Here is a 25,754-nt window from a genome sequence, read left to right as displayed (position 1 = left end):
TCTTCAATGGCAGCTTCAATTGATGTCACATTACTAGAGATTTTTAAGGTCAAAGCCTGGGTCCTAGCTACTCCAACAAGCTCCCAAGACACCCGCTAAAGAGGCAAGTCATTCAACTAAGCCAAGTTCATGGAGGCTCACAGAGACTGAAGCAGCAATTGCAGAGCCTGCATGGGTCTGCACTAGGTCCTCTACACATATGATATGGCTGTTAGCTGGGTGTTTTTGTAGGACTCCTAACGGTGGGAGTGGGGTGTCTCTGACACACTCATCTGCTCTTAGGACCTTTTCCTCCTACTGGATTGTTTCACTCAGTCTTTATATGAGTCTTTATATTGTGCCTAGTCTTACTGTGTCTTTTTATGTTTAGGGGATATTCCAGGAGGCCTGCTCTTTTCTAAAGAGAAATAGAAGAGGAGTGGATTTGGGGGAGAGGGGAGGTGGGGTTAGGGAGAAAGGGAGGAGTGGAGAGAAGAAAAACTGGTTGGGATGTATTGAAAACAAAACACACACGGGGGGGGGGGGTCATAGTGAAAAGCAGAGAAAAGAGGTTTACTTGGTGTGGCCACCCTGGGAAGATAAGGAGATCAGTAACAGTCCCTGCCAAGTGGTTTAGATTTGAGTAGTGGGCAGCAGGTGTTGGTAACCAAGCAGTCTGGTCAACGTGTGGTCTGGCCCATCATTGGTCATCATTGGCTCCGGTCTGACTAGCAAGGTGGCCTCATAAGTTGTCAGAACTGTATGAAATCTCCTCCTGGGAGAAATATTCCTCCTCTGATGGCACCAACCTTCAGATTTTTCTCCACGCTGGAACTTTCCAGGTTCTTCTGGTTCATTATTTCAGTCATCTGGCAGGCAAAGGGAGTGTATTCTAGTGCATTTCCTTGTTGCCTTGAATAAATCCCCCCCCCCCCCCCCCGAACAAAAGCAACTTGGGGAGGAAACGTTTTGTTTTAGTTGCTAGGCTGCAGTCCATCATCAAGGGAAGCCACAGCAGGAGCTTGAAGCAGAGACCAACGGAGGAACATTGCTTACTGGTTTGTTCTCTCTGGCTTGCTCAGCTAACCTTTTATAGACCACCTGCCTAGGGGTGGTGCTGCTCACAGTGACATGGGCTTTTGTGCATTAACTAGCAATCAAGACAATGCCCTATAGACATGTCCATAAACCAAACTGTTGGAGACAATTCCTTAACTTCCCAGGTGCCTCTAGTTTATGTCAAGTAGACAAAAACTAGTACTGAGGGATACAAGTATTTCCTTAGAAACTTTTATTTCTTTTCTTTTTTTGAAAAGATTTATTTTATGTATACAAATATTTATGTATATGAGTATTAATGTATATTAGTATGTATATGAGTATTTATTTCATGCATACCAGAAGAGGGCATCGGATCCCATTACAGATGACTGCGAGCCACCATATGGTTGCTGGGAATTGAACTTGGGGCCTCTGGAAGAACAGCCAGTTCTTAACTGCTGACCCATTTCTCCAGCCTGGTTATTTTTCTTTTTAATTGAGATGAGGTTCACTTTGTAGTTCCATCTTTAGATTATATTTGCTTGGGGCTGGGGAGATGGCTAAGTGGTTCAGAGCTCTTCCAGAGGACCAGGGTTTGATTCCCACTACCTACATGGCAGCTCATAGCTCATACATAGCTCATAACCATCTGTAACTCCAGTTCTAGGGAACACCCCTTTCTGGCCTCTGTAGCACACAAACATACATGCAAGCAATGTAAGAGCCATAATTAACCTATAAGCCCCACGTGCCCAAGGACAGATAATTTCCTGGAATGCTGGAGGTTATTGTTTATGGGAAATAGCAAACTACATGTTTTCATTCCCTGAACCAATCTGACTCAACTGCACCAGATGTGCTTGATCACATGTGGGCGGGAGACATGTGGACAGGGAAGTTAACAGGATGTATGTTTGCCCCTGATTGGATGCAGGCAGGAGGTACACAAGCAAGAAGCACATCAGGATATATGCTTGCCCCTGATTGGGCTTCATGGGAGATACTGTGGCCTTATGGGTTTGCCTTTTCAAGCCTTTGCAAAACATGACTTGTTGCCATTTTCTGGGAACCCAAGAATGGACCTGGCTAGAGTCCGTCATCTTGGCAAATATTTAATTAAAACTTGATTCAAATTTGGCTCAAAATGATGGCAATGGTCTTATTCTCGCCTGGTTGGGTTAATAGCAAAGCACTCATATGAATAAAATAAATATTTTTATTCTATTTTTAAAATGTTTTTATTTTTTGAGAATTCCATATGATATATTTTAATCATATTCTTTCCCCTCCCCCAACTCCTCTCAGATCTTCCCCCATCTCCCATGGGACAGGCCCTGGAGTGTGGTTGCCATACCCAGGGTTACTCCTCTGAAGAAGACTGACTTGCTCTCACCCAGCAGCTGTCACTCAGGAGAAGTTTCTTGGCTAGGGTGGGAGGGGCTTTGTGCCCACTTCCCTTCTCTGTGCAGGTCCTGTGAGTTCATATGTGCATCTGCTGTGTCTGTCGGGAAGATGCTGTTCCCTGAAACCATCTACCACCTCTGGTTCTTCCCATCTCTCTGCTCCCCTTTCCCATAGATCCCTGAGCCTTGCGGGGAGCGGGGCGATAAAGACATCCTATTTAAGGCTGAGCACTCTAAAGTCTTACTGTCTGAAGGGCGCTAGCAGGACCAAGCATGGCAAACATGCTGCCGACAGGTTTCACCTTTTACCCTTCTCCCCTCACGGCCCTACAGCTAGCCACCAAGGTCTGTTCCCATATTTGACCACTTCCTCCTCCTGTGGCTGGCCACTAAGGTCCAAAGCCATCAAAGTATCAAAGCTCAGCAATCAAAAGCCCACTTTGGCTCACCTAATTAACATGTTCAATCTAAACCTACTGTCTTAGTTAGGGTTTTACTGAGGTGAAGAGACTCCATAGCCAAGGCAACTCTTATAAAGAACATTTAATTAGGGCCGGCTCACTGGTTCTGAGGTTCCATTATCACCATGATACGAAGCATGGCAGCATCCAGGCAGGCATGGTGCTGGAGGAGCTGAGAATTCTACATCTTGTTCAGAAGGCAAACAGAAGACTGGCTCCCACGTGGCTAGGAGGAGGGTCTCCAAGCCCACCCCCACAGTGACACACTTTCTCCAACACCACCACACCTATTCTAACAAGGCCACACTACCAAATACTGCCACTCCCTAGGTCAAACATATCCAAACCACCACACCTACCAAGTCATCCTAACTTAGGGTTTCCCCTTTTCCTTTTATAAACTGACATTTGTCTATGGGCTACATCAGTCTTCTCTCTATCCAGAGACAGTCATTTGGCCCTCTGGGGCAAATACCCCTTCCCCCTCTCCCTTGTTCCTTTTCCCTTCTCCCTTATTCTCTAGCTTATGTCTGTCTCTTATTCATTGCTCTTTGTCCCTCTGGGGTAAATAAATCTCCTTTGTGCCGAGGACTTGGTCTTGGTGAGTCCTGTGCCAACTCCGATCCTTTCACTGTTTGCATGTTGTCTAGCTGAGGACCTCTGTTTTAATTACCATCTATTTTAAGAAGCTTCTCTGATGAGTTGAGTGATGCACTAATCTATGGTTATAGCAATATGTCATTAGGACTCATTTTATGTCTATGTTCCTTCAACAGAATAGTAATAATAGGTTTTCCCGTCTTGTCTCAGGTTCTGAGCATCACTAACAGCGTCAGGTATGGGCTCCATTCCATGGAATGGGCCTTAAATCCAGCTACCGCTGTTGCCCCAGTCAGCATATCTCACAGGCAGGTCGTTATTAGAGCTCACGGGGTCAGTAGCTGGGTAAGACTAATGATCACTTTTCTCCTCCGGTAGCATGGATAGCACCTTTCAGTCCTATGGATGCTAGCCAGAAGAGGGGAAGCTTCCGGATGAGGACCAATTTGACTTCTTCATGTTCTATGCAGTAAGTATGTGGTATCCTCAGCCATGGTGCCTCACTGTTGTAAAGGATAACCAAGTTTGTAATGTTTGAGGGAGTCTATGGGATTCCTATGGCAAACTACTCAAAAAGATGTAACTTCTTTCCGGCATTGGGGTTTTTAATTTGGTAGCATGTGATGCCTAGTTGGGATATTATCTCTCCTATTATATGGTATTTCCACTTAAAACTCCTTTTATATATGTATATATTTTAGGCAGATTTTACAGTAATGATTTCCATGTGGGCTTTTGAAAGGTCTTTAGTGTTAGTTTTCCCTCATTAAAATAAAAGCATGACAAAATAGGAAACAAGGCTTTAAATTGCTGTCATTAAAATTTTATTAAAAGTAGGTCAACAACACTCCCTCCCCCGCCCAACAGGTATTACTGCATGCCTGCTACTCACTCCGGTTTTCAACGTCCCCCCAAAGTCTGACTGCTTCTGAATTCCAAGTTATCTGTCATATTTTCAAACTGTTTCTCAGATCCATTGCTTTTCCCTGTGGAGTGATAGTTAGGCATTGTAGGTGATTCTGTCCCTGGGCCAGAAATCAAATCCAGGGAGACTGGTGAATCCAACCCTTAATAGGGTCCTACTAACATTACGCTTCTTGGAGGGTCTATCCTATCAGATGGTACAAAGCTGTCTCTTCCAAGCTCAATGTGCCTCACTGTTTCAGGGAAGCCCATGTGTATGGTCTCTCTGTGCATGCAAGGGTAAGCTCTATGAAAGCAAGATTTGATCTCTATCTCAGTCTAGACCAGAAACCTCAGTTTCACTATGAGGAGAGAAGGCAGGGAGAGGAGGGAAGATGCAGGTTCCTTAGAAACTGGACATACAGACACAGTTGCATTCTGTAAGAGGAGTTTGCCAGTCCTTTAAAAAGAAACCAATCTTGCCTAGTGGATGTCTCACCACAACTGGAGTAACTCCAAAGATGCTCAATTTCTTCTTAGAATCCAAGACAGGAAGCTGTCAGGAGCAGCTTTTATTATTATTCTCTAATAAAAATGAACATTAATACAGAAATGTTTGTAACGCCAATTCTGTGGACTTCTGATGTTTTGAAAACCAACTATCACACAGCCGAAATAGCTCAGTTGGGAGAATGTTAGACTGAAAACCAACTATCCATGTAAGGTAATCTGAACAGTTGTCTGTTAACTCCTCTCAGCTATTTCTAAATAAAATGTAGAAAACACCCTAACAATAAACTCAAAGCCATGAATTTGCTATAGGCCCTTAACTCACAGGCTAACCATCTCAAATCAGTTAAAAAAGTTAAAGAAGGACTGGGTCTAAGCCTTGTATTCCTAAATGTTTTACATAGGCACAATGCCTATGAGAGTAACAATATTAATCTCACTTTTATATCAATAAGAAGCTCGTACCAATGAAAACCTTAAATTTGAAATCAAAGTAAATTTTGTACCATTTAAGAAATTATAACTTCATCTTGATAACAATTATACATATTTCTACCAATAGGTTATGGCTATGAAATAAATCCTAGCTAATCCTCCCTCTTCCAAAAAAACCCACTACTTTCCCCTAGAAAGACAGCCCAATATTAACCACCTTAGTCCCCAAGCCCAGGGAATAGGGGCACTGACTCTTCATTAACTTCTTCAAGCTGATTACGGGCGTTGAAATATTAGAAAAGGGGCGGGAGGAAGAGTAAATTGATAAGCCTCTGACGCTGTGTCTTCACTGCATTGCCTCTTTCCATCTACAGACAAATTACTGTCCAGAAAATGACACACTTGCAGAATAGTCGACTGATTATATCTGCCTAGACAGAGTAATCAGCCCTTAATAATTCTGCATCACTAAGGTCTGTCAGATGATCCTGGGCCAGAAGGCTGAAGATCAGATGCTCCAACGTTTTGCAGTATAGGGACTGTCCAGGTCTTCAGTGGTATCTATAAATTGGCTAAGTTTTAGAAGCTATGCTTAGTGCTTCACATAATTTCAGTTAACTCAGTCATTCTGGATTTCTGATGGGGTTGAAAACTTAGAGTCGCATAGCCAATCCTGGCTATTTACTTTGAGGGAAAAGATTTGAGTGGATGGTTTTCAGCTGACATTCATTCTAAAGCCAAGAAAAAAGCCAGGTTCAGAACTAAGTGTTTTAGTTAGGAGAGAGGACAGAGGTTCTGGTTAGTCAACAAAATGATGGACTGGGTATTAGGACTATCTTGTACCTCACTGGTACAAATTGGTATAATTATGCTCTAACTGTATTTTGAGAGAAAAGTTTTATTTTAACAGGAAGGGTGATATGTAGGAGGAGCTAAGGTGGGAGGGGTACGGAGAGGAAGAGAAGGAGTAAGGAGAGGAGAAGAAGAAAAGGAGAAGCTAAGTGGTGAGAGAGAAAAAGAGAGAGAAAGGGGGGGACATGGAGGCAGATGTTCATGTGTCTCCACCAGTCAAAGAAAGTTTATATATCTAGGTTGGGTATTGGGTTACACTTCTGATTGAGCATTACCAAACTTATAAAGCCTTTGATTAACATTTTAAAAAATTGTATAAAAGCAAAAAGGAAAAGGGGGCATGGAATAGGGGTTTTCTAGGGAGGGGAAATGGGGAAAGGGAATGGCATCTGAAATGTAAATAAAATATCCAAAAAAAAAAAAACCCCAATCATTGTGGCTTTTAACCACTAGGTGGCACTGCTCACCTATATTTCCAGGATTAAGTCAGTCCAATTTCCCCGATTGTTAGTCCTAAAGTAGCTAGCTACAAATCCTTCCCATCCTCCAGGACACAACTTAAAATGCTTGTGGTAATGCAGGGTACGTCGAGACCCTGACCCCTGACTTTCAGCCCAAATGTCCCTATGATGAAGACTGCCATGTTCCACTCCCAAGCTTTGTGTAAATCTCATGAGATGTTTCATGAGGCCTGCCAGATACCAAGGGCCTTGACTAGGAGCAGTCAAAATGAAAACAACAACAACAACAACAACAACAACAACAACCCACTTTGTCCCAACTAAGGGAGTTGGGCAGCTGGGTGGGTTCAGCTACCTTGAGCTGTGCATTGAATGCAACTTCTCTTTTGTGTCTAAGAATGGGAACAAGAAAGAAAGAAAGAAAGAAAGAAAGAAAGAAAGAAAGAAAGAAAGAAAGAAAGAAAGAAAGAAAGAAAGAAAGAACAAAAGAAAGAAAGAAAGAAAGAAAGAAAGAAAGAAAGAAAGAAAGAAAGAAAGGTTATGCTTTATCCTTAGAAGAAATGGGAAAAATTGCCACTCAAATATCCTGTGCTCTGTGGTGCTCGAGAGAAACCCCATGTTTAGGGTTCAGAGGCAAAAACTCCTGTGGTAGTCAGGAAGGGTCAAGTTCTGAGTGTGTTCAGAGCACGGGGTGCGTGTTGTCCATGGCATGAATCCTTTCCAGCAACTTCTCCCTTGTCATAGCCAGTGTGGGAACCCCAAAGCATCCCTTGCCTCTACCTTCCCTTACCAGGGAGTCCTGCTGGCTAAGCTGTCTTTCTCTGGTAAGGGCGCCTGTGGGTTTGGAATCTGTCGTGAGGCACTTCACACGTGTGAACCAGTTCTATTCTTCATAAACCTGCTCCATTTTACAGCCATGCCCCCTGAAACCGAGAGAGGCCGAGCACTTCATGCATCAATATACAAACATGCTCTACACCGTCACATCTTGAAAATCCTCCCTGAGCACAGGGGTGGTCCTCGAGCCTGCAATGCTAACACTGTGAAGGCTGAGTGAGGCAGGAGGACCACTGGGCTGTGTAGCATCAGTCTATCTCACAAACCCAAACCAAAACCAGCATCCTCCCTTGGACCCACATGAGCTTCTGGCTCCTGCCTGAAGTTTTGCTTCACTTCGTAAAACCATCACAGTGTTGTTTCTAATGCTGGTCTGGCTTCCACAGTCCCATTCTCTTCCTCATCCCTTGGCTGGGCTTCTGTCAGCACTGCTGCTGAATTTTCACTCGCCAAGGTCACTGGTGAGCTTCAAGTCACTTCCAGTGACCATGTCTCTCTTCTTCCATACGTCATGGCGACCCCCAGGGGAGTCCAAGGTTCAGTACCTCCCAGCACCTCTCCCTTGGCTTCCAGATCACCACACTCTCCTGATACTCTCATCTCCCTGGCCATGCTATCCTTGTGCTGACCCCGCTGACCACCACAGCACGTTCAGATGTTTCTGGGTCTCGTACTCACGATACAGCCTTCTTCACTCACCCGGATGCTCCAAACTCTTATTCTAGCTTGACCTTTTTCTGGCCCAGCGGAATCACGTAGTTCACTCTCAAGATACTGGTGTGCTCATCAGGAAGCCATTTTGAAATTAACACTGTCTAAGTCAAGTTCCTAAGCCCACTCCCTAGTGGGCTTTCCCCTCATTTCTACAAATTACACCAACACCCACCTAGTTGCTTAAGCCCACGTCTTTCTCAGTGCTCGTTTCCAGTTGTGCCGCTCAACCATTTCCCTAATTTGCTCACACTCTTCTACGTCATCTGTTCCCACTCAGGTGGAAGCCACCATCATCTGTCGTCTGGCTTGCTACAGGGGTCTCCTAACTGGTCTCCAGGGTCCTCATCAGTCCATCTCTGCATGATGGTCAGCGCTGCTTTAGGCACGTATATCAGGTGACATATCTTTGGTATGGCTTTGATGCTGGCTTTCCATCATGCCGGAGATACTCTTTATTCTCACTCTTAAGCTCTACCATGCCTGCCTTTGCTCACCTCAGTACTCAAGCTGCTGCTTCCCATCATGCCCTACTCACCTCATCAAGTTACTATTCCTGTCCCAGGGCCTTTGCACTATCTCCAGTCTCTTCCAGGAAGGCTCCTCCTCCCTCTGGTTCTCTTACAGCTATTACCCTCAACTCATTTAGACCTGAGGTTAAAGGTCATCTCCTTAGGAAGGCCTTTGCTATGAAGTTACCCAATCACATCCCTGGCTTTTTGGACCTGTTTACGATTCATTTTCCCAGTTCTAGAACCCAGACACAATGTCTGTCAGTCTTCAAGGACTGACATCATAGTTCTCAGTTTCTGACTCCTGGCTCTGGGTGCTGGCTGTGTCTCAGGTGATGTGATGCTGGATGTGAGTTATCTCCCCAGTCTCCTTCCCTTGTGGTCCCAGGGAGCAGGGTGTCCTTGCTGGTCACTCCACAGCCTCCAGTTTCTCCCTTGGTCTTTTCACTCCCCCTTAGGTCCCAGAGGCTGATGGCGTCTTCTCTTACTCTACTCAGGGACCCTTCTTCTGAAGTCCCTGCCCTCGTCTATACCACATCCTGGAAGGGAAGTTTTCTTGTCTTCACGTGTGGTCACCAGTGTTGTGTTTTGTTTTGTTTTCTTTTTTTTGACAGGGTTTGTTTCACCCATGGGGTCTTGTTTAGGTTTTAAGAGAGAGGAAGTGTATTTGCTTGTAATGCTCACCCCAGACCTTGCATGGGTCATGGCATCTCGGCAATGCTTCAGCTCCACTTTTCAGCTGAGAGTTTAAGGCCATTGCTAATAAATATGTACTTCTTCTTCTTTTTTGGTTCCCCTGCATTTTTGCCCTTTGCTTCGTCAAAGCCTTTGAGTAGGAATTGGGGAACAGCTGAGTGGAGCCCAAGCCCCAGGCAGAGCCACCGCAGGGCAGGAGGTCTTGTGTCCCTTCAAGCTCAAGTGTCCCTTCCCTTAGTCAGATGAACCTGTCTGTCTAATACTCAGAAGAGACACAGGTTTGCAGCATAGAGTCAAGATTTCTTTTGTTTAAAACATTCTCTGAGGGGTTGAAGAGATGGTTCAGCAGTTAAGAACACTGGCTGCTCCTCCAGAGGACCTGAGTTCAATTCCCATCCTCCACAGGGTGGCTCAAAACTGTCTATAATGGGATCTGATGTCCTTTTTAGGTGTGTAGACATACATGCAGACAAAACACCCATATACATAAAACACAAAAATAAATAAATCTTAAAAAAATATGCTGTCAGAGTTGGAGGAGGATGGGGGAGGAGATCAAGCACACACACATAATATATATATATATATATATGTATATGTATATGTATATGTATATGTATATGTATATGTATATGTATATGTATATGTATATGTATATATATACACACATATATATGTGTGTATATATATATACACACATATATATATATCTCCACAGTTCTAGCATCAGGGATACTGTGGTGGTTTCAGTGAGATGTCCCCCATGAGTCTCAGGCATTTGGATACTTGTTCCCCAGTTCTTGGTGCTGTTTGGGGAAGATGTGACCTTAGTAGAGGAAGTTTGTCACTGGTGGTGGGCTCTGAGGTTTCACAAGCCACACACCATTCCCCGTTCTCTTTCCCTTCTTGTTTGTGGTTCTAGATGTGAGCTCTCTCTCTCTCGCTCTCTCTCTCTCTCTCTCTCTCTCTCTCTCTCTCTCTCTCTCTCACTCTCTCCCTTCCCCCTCCCTCTCCCTCTCTCTCTGCTGCTGCCCTGCTACCTCCATTAGACTGTCACATTAGACTGTCCATTAGACTGTCACATTAGACGTGCTGGAACCAAAAGCCCCCAAACTGAACTCTTCCTTCTGTAGTCACAACATGTTATATCACAGGGAAGCCAAAGGAAGGTTTTAGAAAGCATGAGTTATGCAAGTTGCAGGAGCTTGCCAACTGTAGACCCCATCCACAGCCATGACAGTCTGTGTGTGCCTCCACAGCTTTGTCACCAAGAAGAATGGAGAAGTCTGCGTCAACCCAGGTGATGTCCAAGAGTACATCAAGAATCACAACATACCCATGCTGCCTCCCAAGAATTTATCCCAGGCTACAGTTATCAGAAGAGTGGCCAGGCCCAGCTCCTCTTGATGATCAGGCTCCCGTGGAAGCATAAGTTTGGGGAGGAAGGAGGAAGCCTGTGAGAACATGGCCATGCAATGTCACAGCCGGGGCAGAAGAGCAGGCTGCTGGCCAAAATAAAGAGCAGTACTTTGAATTGTCTCAGTCCTGCAAGGAAATATCAAAGTCAGAGGAAGTAGACAGATTCTCCCCCTTTCTGTCTGTGTCTCTGTTTGTGTCTTGGTCTCTTTCTGTCTCTGTCTCCCTGTTTGTCTATGCCTGTCTGTCTCTCTGTCTGTCTCTCTGTCTGTCTCTGCCTCTCTGTTTCTCAAGATGACTGACTTCCCTAAAGGCCACCATTGCCTCTTCCCAACCATGACACACACACACACACACACACACACACACACACACACACACACACACTTCTTGCATAAGTGGCTACATATCGTCGTCGTAGCTCTGTTTATCAAAGCAAGGTTTACAAAGCTGGGGTCATCCTGAGAGTGTGTGGATACACTGCAGTGTGGGGTCATCCTGAGAGTATGTGGAGACACTGCAGTGTGGGGTCATCCTGAGAGTGTGTTGATACACTGCACACTGCACCTGCCCTCTGTTCCTCTGTGTGCTTACATAGGTGGAGCTGAGTCTATGCTTACGGCAATCTTAAAGGGGAAAGCAATGACTATGGCCACCTAGAGCAGTGTGTGCATGGACGGCCTTAGTACTTTTATGTCTCCCTTGTTATCAGGGGACCATCAGTGATGACAGAGACAAGGGGTAGTGGCCAATTCTGTTCTCCACAGGTCCTAATTCTCTCTTTTTCACAGTGCCACAAGGGTTCAAACTCCTTTCCTGTTTTCTTCAATCTTCGTTTAGTCTGAGGTGGGGAAAGAGGGTGGATGAAGAAGGAAGTCATAGATCCTCAAGCATCATGCCTGATCACTCTTTTGGGGCTCAGTTTGGTTGTCCAATACCTCTAGCAATCTATGCCAGCACTGAGAGAAAGAGGTATCTAGGTTCAGACCTCTCATTCCTAGGATAAGAGCCAGGGATAGCTCTTTGTCTCCTCACCCCCTGGCCTTGTATGCATTTACAATGATTTCTCTAATGCTTCCTTCAGTTCCCTCCCACATGATTCCTTCTGATCTGAAGATCCCCTAAGACAGTGGTTCTCAACCTGTGGGTCGAAACTCCTTTGGGGAGGGGTTGAATGACCCTTTCACAGGGGTCGCCTAAGACTATCAGAAAGCATAGATATTTGCATTATGATTTATAATAGTAGCAAAATTACAGTTATGAAGTAGCACCAAAAATAATGTATGGGGCTGGAGAGATGGCTCAGTGGTTAAGAGTACTGTCTGCTCATCCAGAGGTCCTGAGTTCAATTCCCAGCAACCACATGGTGGCTCACAACCATCTGTAACGAGATCTGATGCTCTCTTCTGGTGTGTCTGCAAACAACAACAGTGTACTCACATAGATAAAATAAATAAATCTTTAAAAAAATAATTTATGGCTGGAGGTCACCACAACATGAGAAACTGTATTAAAGGGTTGCAGTATTAGAAAGGTTGAGAACCACTTCTCTAAGGAGATGTGACTTGAATCACACCGCTTTAGAATCTCTGGTTTAGATCAAGCTCAGATATACTTACAAGGAGAAACTGAGGCAGTACCTGGGCATGAAGGGGCTCCAGGGCTAATGTAACCTGACAGTGCCTTTGCCATCAGTCTCCCTGCTCATTTGTGGCTTCCGGGTACACGTGGCTCACTCTGCTGGTTGTAGAAAGCTGATGCTATGCTGAGGGTGGAGAGGAGGGAGGCCAAGGAGACCTTCATCTTCTCAGTGGGACAGTGCAGCACCTGGGCAGAGCTGAGTGGAAACTGAGGCCCTCCAGTCCCCCATCCACCTCAACATAGACGATGGTAACCAACAGTTGTTTGCACCCTCTAAGTGTCTGTGGCCTCGGTGGGTGGTCACTCTGAGTGAGGTCATCTTCACTCTGATTGCTCAGCTCTCTGAACTCTGACAACTCCCGAACTGGTGATGGCGGAGAAGAAATAACAGCCCTCTGTGATGGCTGAAAGAGAAAGTGGTGGAGTTTAAGGCTGGTGCACAGTTGAGGGCCATAGGACTGAAGTCGTGTCAGACAGTGAATGGAGGGCTCTGTCACAAGGATGTTCTGATGTTCTGTCAGCTTCCTTGCATGCTCTTTCTCATTTAGTAGTGTGGGAGCATGACCACCCACTGAGGCTACAGACACTTAGAGGGGGCAAGCAGGTTGCCAAGGGCCCCAGAAATAGAAGGTGCATAGGCTGTGCAGAGAGCAGAGCTCTTGGCTCACTGTTACTGTCGTCTGCGTTGAGGTGGATGTGGGACTGGAAGGCCTCAGTTTCCCCTCAGTGATTGGCCTTTGGGGGAGGCTATAAAGTAGAGAAAGTGAAAACTGAGACAAGGGTGGGATCTAGTGGCCAGGTGTGTGTGTGTGTGTGTGTGTGTGTGTGTGTGTGTGTGTGTGTGTGTGTGTAAGTGCACATGTGTGTGCAGGTGCCCACAGAAGCCAGACGAGGGCATTCAGAGCTTTGGGACTCCCCTCCCAGCATGGATGCTGCCATCCCAAAACTTGAGTCCTCTAGAAGAGCAGGAAGCACTGTTAACTGTTCAGCCTTAGCTCCAGCTACTGGAGCTATTTTAGCTGCAGCTAGCTAATGTCTCCTGGGGGCTGCCAAGTGCCCGGTTATCCAGCTGCATTGGCTTTCACTATTTTCTACCTCTGTCTGTATTTTGGTGGATGGAGAACTGGGGAGCGGGGGGCAATTGTGCCCACAGAGAACAACATCTAACACCATGTGTCTGGCAACCAGCTTATGAGGGCCAGAGTTTGCCTTTTGCTCCTGTGTCCTGCTGATGATCTCCACAGCATCTTAGTTCTTTTCACTGTTTCAGGGTCCAGTTCCAAGTCAAAGCGGCATCCAGAGACGAGGTGGACGGTGCAGGCAGTTTTGCTGCGACTGGACTGTGAGGTTTAGAGGCAGAGGGAGGTGTTTCAGGCGGTGGACAGTGGGAAGCAGGGGTCGAATTGGGAATGTGCAGACCCTTAGAGGGCTTGTGTGAGAGCCTAACAAGGACCAATACACATTGCAAGTTAATGCAAACCAAGACCAAAACAAGACCAAATGCCTTGCAGGTTAAGGGTTCTGTTTGTAGTTAAGACAGTTCAGAACAAGCCTCTGTTTGTCCCATGTTAAGTCCTTGCAAGTTAAGGTTTGTTTGTACTTAAGAACAAGCTCCTGTTTCTAGGATCCAGTGTAAACTGCAAAGCATATTTTCGGATTCGGCGGACACTGAACTTGGGTGGGACCCCATTCACAGGATGTGTGTTCTTATCATCCTTCATTGCATTCTTTAACAACGTAACAGCTGACTCTCTCATCCCTGGGAACACTATTGTCTCTCCCATAAAAAGGGCCTCAAGAAGCTAACAGGGGCTTCTCTCTCAAATCCCAATTTAGGGTGAGACAGCCAGTTGACCAGTCCCAGTGCATGCCCAAAACACAGTTTGCTTAAACTGGGCAATTATACATTTTCAGGTTTAACATTTGCTGCCTCAAGAGGCACTTGGTCCCCAGTAGGCTCAGGGCAGTTGGTGGTAGAAGTAGTTATAGCTTTGTTATGACAGGGTTCACGTATGTTGGATTTTCCCCTTAACTTCTGTTTACTAGAGGTGAAAGGGTCTGAGGAAGCCTGGCTGTATCTTTAGTATTCTGGTCCCCTTGTGACATTTGCCTTAGTTCACAGACCCTTGTCTGTAAACGTTGGGACCAGAGAAGGGTGCTTGGTAGATACAACTTGCAAGAGATGTAGTAAGTTTGAATGAAAGGTGAAGAAATGAATTATCTTTCAGATGAGAGAGTCCTGAAGGGATGTGGTGGAGACTTTAGTGCTAGGGGCAAAGAGAACACCTTGCTCTTGTAGGCTATGAGAGCCGGAAAGTTTCCCATCATGTGACTTAGCCTATCCACTTGGAGTCCTGGAGGCTCTGTATAGGCCTGGGGTGGGGGCAGGGAAGGTTTGGAAGGTACTAGATAAGAGAGTAAAGTCACAATTCAAGGTTGCCTTGGTCTGTGCAGCAGGGCCTTGGGCTAGCCTGCAGCAGCAACAACATAGGTGGAAAGGGACATAGCAGGTGTTATCCCTTAGTTCCCTGTAGTCACGCTTTTGTAGGCTAGAGGATTGTAGGGGCTGGATCTGTTCAGAGCCTCAACTTGCTGTCTAACAGTGTTGTGGTCCCTACATTTAGCACACTGACTCCAAACACACTAACTCTTCTTCTAGCCTGGAAGGGAAGTCAGCCTGTTCTGGAGCACAGACCTCCTCTCCATTCCTGCCTCCCACCCACACACTCATACATCTCCCATCTATGTCTTGAGCACCAGCTATGGGCCAGAAACTCTTTCTATCAGGCCAGGCATGGTTGGCCTACAGAGTCAAAACAGAATAGAACAAATACAGTACAACTTTTGTGGGTACACGGACGGGAAGATTTGGATAAACATGGCGCTTGATGACATAGAATCTGGTCATCTGGTGATCTAGTGAGATGAGGTCTGGACTCCTCCAAGTCAGAGCTCACCCATCAGGCCCAGGAAACCCTTATTTAAATCTTGAAATAGAACCTCTAGTTTCCAGCCACATCACAAAGTGAAGAAATGCTATGGGGCTCAGGATAGGATTCCTTCTAGAATAGTTGCAGTATGTATTAGTCCGTTTTATCTTTACAAAGGCAGCCTGAGGCTCAGAAGCAAACCCTTTGCTTTGATAGCTTGTAAGTGAAACTGGGGTTCAAAGTCAGGCAGTTTGAAGTCCATGAGTTTTTAAAGAAACACAGGAGCCCCACCTAAGTTCTCAAAAAAAAAAGAGAGAGAAGGAGAGGAGGAGGAGGAAGAAGAAGAAAGAAGGAGGAGGAGGAGGAGGAGGAGGAGGAGGAGGAGGAGGAGGAGGAGGAGGAGGAGGAGGAGGAGAAGGAGAAGGAGAAGGAGAAGGAGAAGGAGAAGGAGAAGGAGAAGGAGAAGGAGAAGGAGAAGAAGAAGAAGAAGAAGAAGAAGAAGAAGAAGAAGAAGAAGAAGAAGAAGAAGAAGAAGAAGAAGAAGAAGAAGAAGAAGAAGAAAGAAGAAGAGGCAGCAGCTGTTCTGGCTGGCTTGGGTTCTCTGTCATGGTTCATTGACATGTCTTCAGTTATAGTTCTTTTGGAGTTTAGGGAATGGATACCGTTAGGATCTTTTCCTGCATTCTGACTTTGTCATAGAGAAGCTTTGTTTGGAACCTTAGAGAATTCCTAATAGGAATGGACAGCTGTTTTCAACGAATATTGATGGCCTAAAGGTTTGCGTTTGCAACCCATAGGGTGAAGTCCTCCCTGGGGTAGAATCTCTGTAACTGATGCATGATTTATGTTACAGTGTAGCTTGTGTGCTGTGTATTAAACTGGCCCTTTATTGAACAAAGCTGGGGACTCAGACAGGAATGGTGATTTGTTCATGTCCACACAATGATTTGAATGTAGGACAGCTTATATTTAGGTTAGCTAATTGGGAAACACCTCTAATTGTATGGGCATATTGTTATTGAGCATTACCAAACATATAAAGCCTTTGATTAATATTTAGCATTAGAGTCTCATTTTCTTACCAGGCCCACGTGGATGGCGGGATGGTCTGGGCAAAGCCCAGCCTTGAGGAGACAGCATGGAAGATTGGCAGAGCCATATCCCACTCTGGTGTCTCATTGGTGGCAGGGAATAGAGTTGAAGAAACTTCAGACAGCTGAGTAGACGCCTTCTCTAAGCAGGATTATAGTGAGTGAAACATGGACCATGACTACTGTGCCACCAGCTGTATTAGTCAGGGTTCTGTAGAGTCACAGAACTTCCTTCTTCCATTGTCCTTATGTAGACCTCCATCAGAAGGTATGGCCCTGATTAAAGGTGTGTACAACCATGCCTGGATTTGAAACTTATGTTTCTGAGGCTGGCATTGAACTCAGAGATCTGCTTTCATTAGTCTCATGGGATTAAAGGTGTATACTACCTTGTTTGGCCTATGCTTTGCATGGCCACTATGCCTCAAGATCTGGATCAAAAGTGTGTGTCATCCCATGTCAAGAACTAGGTCAGAAGCCTGTGTCATTCAGCCTCAAGATCTGGATCACAGGTGTGCCCTCCATTTCTGGATTGTACTTCATTTCAGATGTTGTCAAGTTGACAATCAGGACTAGCCATCATGATCAACTCGACACAAATCATGTCTCATGTTCAAATGAAACAATAACCAGGTCATAAATACACCTAACATACAATTGCAAACACATTGTGAATTTAGAATAGGTCCCATTTCCTTGGGAAACATCCTTTTAGAATTTCAACTTAAACACCAATTGATAGTCTCTTAATTGATGTTAAGGAAATTGGAAGAAAGCACAAATATCTATACAAATATATTCTTAATAAAATAAGACAGAAGTGCTTATAATCCTTGTTTCTGCAACTGGGCACTGGAATTAGTAGCGCTGCCTGGTCTGGAAGCTGGTGAAACCATCAGTGCCACAGAGTAAGTCCTTTCTTTTTGTACTTGCCTGTAACCCTGGTACTGGGCTTAAAGCTCCAGAAGGGAGTATAAACATGCCAGACAGGGAGTTGAATGTCTTGGCCTGCATCCCAGGGGGCAAGGGAGAGAGTTTGCCTTTGTCATCTTGTGCAGAAGGAGGAAATTCAAGGGTATACTCTAGCAAAATAAAATATGAACAGAAGGAAGAGAGAAGCTGTGGGCTGCCTATCACAGGGGAAGGAACGCAGGCGTGTAATAAGGAGGCATTCCAGTATGAGGGGTTTGGGTTTAGCAGTCCAGCACAATTCCTCTGACTTGAATAAAAAGTTAGGAGGTCTTGGAAGAACTCTCCCTAGAATGAAGTAGAATGGAGCCAGTGGTATGACTGGAAACATGGAATAATGTTAAAACAAATTCCAGGATTCTCTGTTGGTTAGTGGAAAAAATTGTGTGGGGGAACCAAAATCTATATGAGATTTTTGATGGATCAAGTAGGCATCAATCTACAGCAGTGTGATTTAAGCAAATGAGGACTAAAAAAAAATCTGTTTTCTGAAATCATAAAGAGCTTTATCCCAGATTTGCAGGGATGTTCAACATACATAAATCAATAAATATGACCCACTATATAAAATGACTCAATTAGAGAAACCACAAAGTGATTTCAGAAAATACCTGTGACAAAGTCCAATAGCGCTTCATTATTAAAGCCCTGAAAACAATAGAAATACAAGGAGAGCATCTCAATGTAATAAAGGAAATACACAACGAGCCTGTAGCCAGTGTCATGCTAACTGGAGATAACTAGAAGCATTTCTGCTAAAATCAGGAAAGAGACATGGACACTTTCTCTCTATACTTCTTTTCAGTTTAGTGCTTAAAGTTTTGGCTACAGCAGTAAGGCAAGAGAAGGAGACAAAATGAATTCAAACAGGAAAGGAAGAAGTCAAACTATATTCACTGGCAAATGATATCATTCTTTCTATATATAAAAGAACCCAAAGACTACACTAGAAAACTCGTAGAGCTGATAAACACTTTCAGCAAAGTGGCAGGACACAACCTGCACATACAAAAACCACTAGTCTTCCTACAAGCAAATGGCAAACATACTGAGAAAGAAATCAGGGGGAAAATCCCATTCACAATAGCCACAAAAAGTATCTTGGACTAAACCTAGCTAATAAAGCAAAAAAACAAAAAACAAACAAACAAACAAACAAACAAAAACAAAAAAACCCAAAAAACAAAAAACCTTATACAATGAAAACTTTAAAACATCGAAGAAAGAAATTGAAGACCTCAGAAGATGGAAAGACCACCCATGCTCATGATCTGGTTTAATATTGTGACAATAGGCAGGCTATCAAAAACCATCTACAGATTCATTGCAATCCCCATTAAAATTTCAATTCAATTCTTCACAGATTTTGAAAATAACAATCTTAAAATTCATATGGAAACACAAAAGATCTTAGATAACCCAAACACCCCTGAACAATAGAGACACCATTGAAGGGATTATCATTTACAGAGCCACAGTAATAAAAATAGCATGAGACAGGTGTAAAAACAAGCTGATCAAATTGAGTTCTCGAATAGAATCAAGGATCCCACCAAACAGGGAGAACCTCCAACGATAAGTAGATCAGTTTAATGGTTCCCTCTGTAGTGGGTAAAATACATCTTTGATATGAAGTCTACAATGGAATATGCTGTGGTTTTGGAAATTTAAAAATCGTACCATGTTGTCTTTTGTTTTGAAGAAAATATTCAAGGTCACATGACTCCCCTTGTTTCTTTTCCACTGCAGATTCAAGAAGAGCAGGTGAGATGCTTTCTCCCTAACAGACCAATTTTAGCCCATGGTCCTATGAAACTGAAGAAAAAGAGGCAGACAAACCTGTGGCTGCATGGATGCACTTTATTAGTGGCTTACTGATGGAGGGGCGGTGGGAAGATCAACTGGGTCTTCACAAAGATAGGCATATTAATGGGCTAAGGCAGAGTCAATTTCATCCTAGTAGAATGTACCCAGCTTGCCATAAGCGACTATCGGAACCAGACACATTCCAAAGCCCACAGACCATTCTCACAGTTTATCCACTTATAATCTGCTGGGAAACTAAGTAGAACTTGAGTAATTCTGAGGCAATCAGGATGGTTACAGCCCGAGATGGTCATGTCAAGCCGAATTTATAAGAAATACTGTAAATACTACTAACCAAAGGCCAGAATAGGGCATCAGTTTTCCCTGGAATTGGAATTGCAGATAGTTTGAGCTGCCATCTGAGTGGGAATTGAACCCAGGTCCTCCGGAAGAGCAGCAGATGCCCTTAACCACTGAGCCATCTCTCCAGCCTGTGTGTAGTCACTGAGGTCAGCTTCAGACCTTCCAGGCACCTCTGAGTTTTCAGATCACTGGGGTTGGCATGGACAAGTTTCCCCTCTGTGACAAGGCTAGATATACTGCTTTAAAGTGGAACAGAAAAATAAGTGTTTATATGCCTATAAAAATAAATGCCTAGAGCCTCTTAGGTGGTCATTGGGGAGGAGCAAAGAAAGTGGCTGGCAGGTCACATCCTTCTCTTCAAGCAAATGTCATTGTTTATAGGTCTGTGGTTATGAGCTTTGCTCCAGGATTTTCATACACCTCTGAACTCTCCGATTACTGGGGTTGCCACAGAACTGGGTCCCCTTCTTGCTGACAAAGCTGAAGAAAAAGGAGAAGAAAGATTACAAACAGAGTTCTCTAGTAAAGAGGGAAGGGAAGCCCCATCTTTGGAACCCTCTGATTTTCCACTCAAAGATTTGTTCTTTCCAGGAGGTAGCTCAGCACCATCATCTCCTCTCTGGGGCCCCCTCTCTAGGCCTGTGAGGTTCTCAAAGGACTCATGGAGCAACTCAGTCAGATTTCTGCCTGCTGTCTCCTCTACACACTGTCTACTCCTCTCCCTCACCTGCTGAGATCCAAGGATGGGTCTTTTCTGGAAGTCTATCCACCAGGTTATGTAAGATCCTGGAGGCTCCCTCTCCCCATAACACACAATGAGTGAGTTTGACACTTACATGATGCCTGGCTTGATGCACCCACCACTGGTTGGAAAATAATATATAAATCTTGAACACTGGATCCGTGAGTTATAGGATAAGCAACAGTCTGGAGAATCTTGAAGGCCTGTAAGAAGACAAGGGGACACTCACATGCCAGATAGTTTCTCTTAAGAGTGCTGGGGAGGGTGGTGGCCCCATGGGAGGTGAGAAGGCCCCCAGGACTCAGGGGAGGCTTTCCCTCACCCTTGAGTGGGCCTGAGGTGGACCACAATAGGGTTGGGAGCATGTCCATAGAAGGAAAGCCATGCACAGTCACCTATAGGCGACTTCTGCCCCAAGTGGGCAGACTCAGTGCACAGAGAAGGCACATCTCGGGTACTATTGGCCCATCCTGGTTTTCCTGGAGAATTCTGGACAGCATCCTCAACCACCCTCATGGCCTTGTTCTGTTCTGTCGTCAGGGAGTGTGATTGATGCTCCAGTGTTGATCTGCGACTATCTGGTGCTTCTCAGTACAAGCTGCAAGGAAATATTTACCCAGGCTAAACATTTGAACTTCAAGTCCTTGTTCTGCCTTCAGGACTTCTTTTGTCTCTGTTGCTGGAAGAAACAGAGGACAAAGGTCAGTCTCATTGTCTCAACATCGCTACTCACCATGCCCACCCCGAGACAGACTCTGCTGCAACCATCACACACTTGGAGTCTAAGGTCTGCCCTAGAGACCTATTTCTCCCCTTTGGTGGCATGAGATTTTCCTGGGATCTAAAAAAAAAAAAAAAAAAAAAAAAAAAAAAAAAAAATCTCTGTTGACTCTGAAGCACAAACTCCTTTGGTGACACAAAGACCCTTAAAGTAAAATGAGGCTCCTAATAGTCTAAGTTTATATAAATGTATGTCTGATTAAAGGACACACTGAAGAAAACCATCAGGATGTTCAGTGACATCCAGCAATGCATCACTTTTTTAAAATCCATTATAATCCTGCATCCCCAAATATATCTAAGCCCAAAAGATAGTTGCTAAAGGATTGGGAACTTGCACTAAGACAAGACCACTAACCCCTTACATCCTGTCTTCAATAGTTGCATATGATTTGTGTGTAGTAGGGTGTGTGGCTACTTTTTAACACACTTGATGTGATGAGGGTGGCTTCCAAAGTAAATCTTAAATAGCATTAACTTTTTTTTTGTTTGTTTGTTTTTCAAGACAGGGTTTCTCTGTATAGCTCAGGCTGTCCTGGAACTCACTCTGTAGACCAGGCTGGCCTCGAACTCAGAAATCCACCTGCCTCTGCCTCACAAGTGCTAGGATTAAAGGCGTGTGCCACCACTGCCCGGCTCATTAACTTTTCTTAAACACATCATTAGCAATCTGCCTCTTAATTTTACCCCTTACTACTTGTGTAGTCTTAAGTTATTGAAAGCTTCTCTGTTTCAGTTCTCTGGTTTGTAAAGTGAGCACGTCAATAATACATACAAGGTCGGGTAAAATTGCTTGTCTTCTAACTTCTTCTTTTTTCCTACAAGAATGATGAATTTCCATCTGTCCGAGCCCTCAGGAATGCCAGAGGAGGAATCAACATCTGTATGGTTGAGCAGCAGCTAACTCTACTAACTATATTTTGTTGTTTGCATCTTATGGTATTCTGACATACTTAAAATCCTGACCACAGGGAGGGGTTAACTGTTTCTTAACAAAGCCTTCAAACCAACTGAGCCCAGCTGCCCAAAGGCAGCGCCCTGCCTTTGTCACTCTCAAACACTATGCTGGTATTTCCCTTGCCCTAACTCTTCTCAAAGCTAGATTCTTAAAGACCATCCATATATATAAAGTCTGCTAGACTTCTTCAGTCTAGGAAGGAAGTTTTACTGAACCCTGCACTGTGCCCTGCCTCTTTTCCAGTATCTCCAATAAAGAATCTGACACAAGTTTCTCTGTTTCATGACTTATGCCTCCTGACCCAACACCAGAAATCCCCTTGGCTCTGTGGGGCATGGTATATTTTTCCTCCTTAGAAAAGTTGAGGAATACATTCTTTTATTCACAGGACCTCTCTGTGTTGAGCCCTGGTCACCTCCATAAATTAAAATATCATAGCTTCAAATGAGACAGTGACCTTGGATGAGCCATTGTCCTGACTGGTCCCAATGCCTTAAAAAAGGATGGTTTTGTACTGGCAACAATTCTAGCATCACAGAGCCTTATCTTTATTTCTACAAATTTATGATTTAATTATACTTATTTTGATCTAACTAAAATGTTAGCTAGGATTAGCCAAGAGAAGTTATCAAATAATTTTAGCTATGAAAAAAGAAAATTAATTGCTTCTCCAAATGGAAGCAAGCCATCTATGTATCAGGAGCCAGACCAGTGCTTCTCACCCTTCCTAATGCTATGACCTTTTAATACAGTTCCTCATGTCCTGGTGACCCCCAACCATAAAATTACTTCATTGCTACTTTACAACTGTAATTTTGCTACTGTTATGGATCATAATGTAAATATCTGTGTTTCCTGTTGGTCTTAGGCAAGCCCTGTGAAAAGGTCATTCGACTCCCAAAAGAATGGCGACCAGTGGTAGAGAACCACTGATCAGGAGGCTGTAGACAGAGGCAGGTTTGTACTAAGTGAATTCCATTGCTCTGTCTGGGGTGGAGACTATTAAATGCTGCCTTTTTGGAGCTTCCCCCCGAAACTTGCAGTTACCACAGGACTCACCGTGTATGGTCTCGGCCTGGATTCTAAGAGCAGCTGTAAGAATGAGGAAGGAGAGGGCAGCAGGAAAAGGCTTCATCCTCCTGGTGGGCAGACCCAACTGGCCTTCAGACTGACTGCTGTTCTTGGCCCTGTCTTGCTATTTATAAATGTAAGAGGATCAGGAAGTCCCCGGTTACAGCTCATAATGCCCTTCTTTGACTACATAACACCCAACATGCTAGTTCTAAGAGAGGGAGCAGTGTACAGTGGGAAGTGGAGGGCAAAGGTGACTTGGGGCTTTCCAAACTTCCAATCGATTCAGAGAGAGTAAACATTTCCAGAGGGATTTCTCTTTCTGTAAAATTCATTCACTCCTTTAGCTCTGACCACAGGGTGGGAGTGGGGAATCCTCCTAGACCCCAATGAGGTGTTACCTTGGAGGACACTGGCTTATGTCCATTTCCAGTTGACCAATAGATACAGATTATAAAAGTAAACTTATATGTCTTACCAGAGATATATAAAATTGTTGTCAACTCCTTCTTTAATTATTTTTCTTTAATTTTAAAAAATTAACTTTATATTCATGTTTTGCCTGCATGTGTACCACATACATGCAGTGCTGTAGAGGTCAGACAAAGGTGTCAAATTCCCTGGTACTAGAGTTACAGATGGTTGTGAGCCATCATGTGGATGCTGAGAACTGAACCCAGCAAGTGCTCTTAACCACTGAGCCAGCTCTCCAGCCCCTTTTAGATATTTTTAATATACTTTAACCTCAGAGGAAAAAAATCTCTTTAGAACATCTGTCAGAAGCAACATCTAAGGATGGATGAGGTGGTGGTCACTTCTCATTTCAGCACTTGGGAGACAAAGGCAGGTGTGTGTGTCTCTGTTAGTTTGAGGACAGCCTGGTCTACACACTGAGTTATCTAATCTCCATGAGTTCCCGAATCTTTGCTGCTTATTTGTGGTTTTATTCTGATGTGGTCAAATAGAATAGGAAGAGAGGGCTAGAGAAACAGCTCACTGGTTTAGAGCACTTGTTGCTTTTGCAGAGGACCTAGGTTCAGCCTTTGTGGGTTTCATTAGCCTGTTTCTATCATGAGAAGATCTCCTGTCTCCTTGAATTATGAAGGAGTCCTTTGCTGGCAATTCTGGTCTGGGCTGGAGGTTGAGGGTTTCCAAAACTTGAAGAACACTTCTGTTATTCTGATGAACATCTCCTGACATGTGACTTAGTGGTTCTCTTTTGATGCTTTCTACACATTTTCTTTGTTTTGAATATTTAGTAGTATAATTTTAATTATAATATGGCAAGAGGAAGTTCTTTTCAGGTCTTGTCTATTTGGTGTTCTAAATGCCTTCTCTATCTGATCAGATGTTTCTTTGCCTAATTTAGGAAAAAAATTTTTGGCTACAATTTCATTGGAAATGCTTTCTGTGCATTTGGAAAGGAATTCTTCACTCTTTTACATCTGTGATTCTTAGATTTTATCTTCTCCCCGTGTCCCGAATAGCCCGAAAGTCCAACTTATACCTTTGTCCTTGACACAGTCGACTCCCTGTACCTTATCTTCAAGCTCATATTTGCTGTCCTTATCTTGACTGATTCTACTGTCAAGGCTTTTTGCAGAACTTTCAGTTTGACTTAATTATATTTTGGATTTCTAGTAGTTTGCTATGGTTCTCCCCTCCCCCAGTGGTTCTATACCCTATTGACTTCCTCTTTCATATCATTTATCAAGTTCCTTATTTAATTTATGTGTTTATGTTTTCTTAGGGATGCTCTTTTCATGCATGGAGATGGGAGAGGAGGACCAGTCAAGCTATAGACTCTTGTATTTCCTGTGGTTTATGCTGGTGTTGAGTCTGTATTGGACAGGAGTGTGGCATCCATCTGCAAGGTCTTCTCTTTTGCAGTTGCCATTCCTCGCATGAGAGAGAGGTTCTGTAGGCCTGATAGGTTTCCGTTTAAGGTCTGGGCAGATTCTCTCATCCTCATGAGACTTGCCAGATTGCAGTGCTCGGGTGCTTTATGCTTTATCTGGAGGGTGATTCCCCAAGTGTGTTGGGAATGCAGGAGGAAACCACAGCACTGAGTTGGTTTAAGCAGAGGACCTATTTCCATACTTTCAAGAACTCTTGAGTATGAATCACTCTGTTAGGGGAATGCCACCATGGGTATTGTGTTGGTTAGTTTAACTGCCAACTTAATATAACCTAGAATCACTGGGAAAGAGAGGAATTATTAAATTAAATGAGGAGTTATCTAGATCAGGTTGGTCTGTGGGCATGTGTGTGTGTGGGGATTATCTTGATTGTTAATTAAAGTGGGAAGACTCATCTGGAGAGTGATGGTACCATTTCAGGGGCTGCACCCTGGACTATGTAAGAGTAGAGGAAGCTAGCTGAGTAACTAAGCAAGCAAGGAATGAACATGCATGTATTTGCTTCTCTCTGTTTTTGACTGTGGATGTGCAAACTGCTGCCAGTGACTTCCCTGCTATGATGGACTGTAACTTGGATTGTAAGCTAAAATAAACCAGTTCTTCTCCCGTGCTGCTTTTTTGTTAGTATATAGGTTCTTGCACACACTTGGAACTTCAGAGTTCTTGG

At 44.1% G+C, this 25,754-nt stretch overlaps 1 protein-coding gene and 1 long non-coding RNA gene across 5 annotated transcripts in view; one reads left to right on the top strand and one right to left on the bottom strand.

Annotated features, from left to right (window-relative positions):
• Nucleotides 1-962: 962 nt before the first annotated feature.
• The window catches only part of LOC143442723 (uncharacterized), a 41,260-nt gene continuing 16,468 nt past the window's right edge, over nucleotides 963-25,754 (top strand). For 2 of the 4 annotated variants that reach the window (XR_013111137.1, XR_013111134.1), the window contains exons 1-2: nucleotides 20,557-21,060; nucleotides 21,965-23,054. This is a non-coding gene — a long non-coding RNA (uncharacterized LOC143442723). Of the gene's footprint in view, nucleotides 1,038-3,862; nucleotides 3,954-20,556; nucleotides 21,061-21,964; nucleotides 23,055-25,754 lie in introns of those variants that run through there. The other 2 variants (XR_013111136.1, XR_013111135.1) reach the window with 2 other exon arrangements.
• Nucleotides 19,291-23,378, bottom strand: LOC117711049 (C-C motif chemokine 9-like). Its single transcript, XM_034506440.2, has 4 exons — nucleotides 23,157-23,378; nucleotides 20,976-21,038; nucleotides 20,454-20,562; nucleotides 19,291-20,097 (listed from the first exon to the last, which is right to left on the bottom strand). Exons 1-4 carry the CDS (start codon nucleotides 23,230-23,232, stop codon nucleotides 20,007-20,009), a joined length of 339 nt encoding a protein of 112 aa, XP_034362331.1. The 5' UTR covers nucleotides 23,233-23,378; the 3' UTR covers nucleotides 19,291-20,006.

The sequence above is a fragment of the Arvicanthis niloticus genome, chromosome 6, assembly GCF_011762505.2.
Source record: "Arvicanthis niloticus isolate mArvNil1 chromosome 6, mArvNil1.pat.X, whole genome shotgun sequence".
Classification (NCBI taxonomy): Eukaryota; Metazoa; Chordata; class Mammalia; order Rodentia; family Muridae; genus Arvicanthis; species Arvicanthis niloticus.
This window is presented reverse-complemented; position numbering and strand designations above follow the sequence as displayed.

Excerpts from the sequence above, each read along its gene's own strand:
- LOC117711049 (XM_034506440.2), bottom strand. The coding sequence starts at position 23,232 with ATGAAGCCTTTTCCTGCTGCCCTCTCCTTCCTCATTCTTACAGCTGCT. Across the intron at positions 21,039-23,156 it reads CCAGGCCGAGACCATACACG|CAACAGAGACAAAAGAAGTC; the intron begins GTGAGTCCTGTG and ends TGTTTCTTCCAG. Across the intron at positions 20,563-20,975 it reads AGTTCAAATGTTTAGCCTGG|GCCTTCAAGATTCTCCAGAC; the intron begins GTAAATATTTCC and ends GTCTTCTTACAG.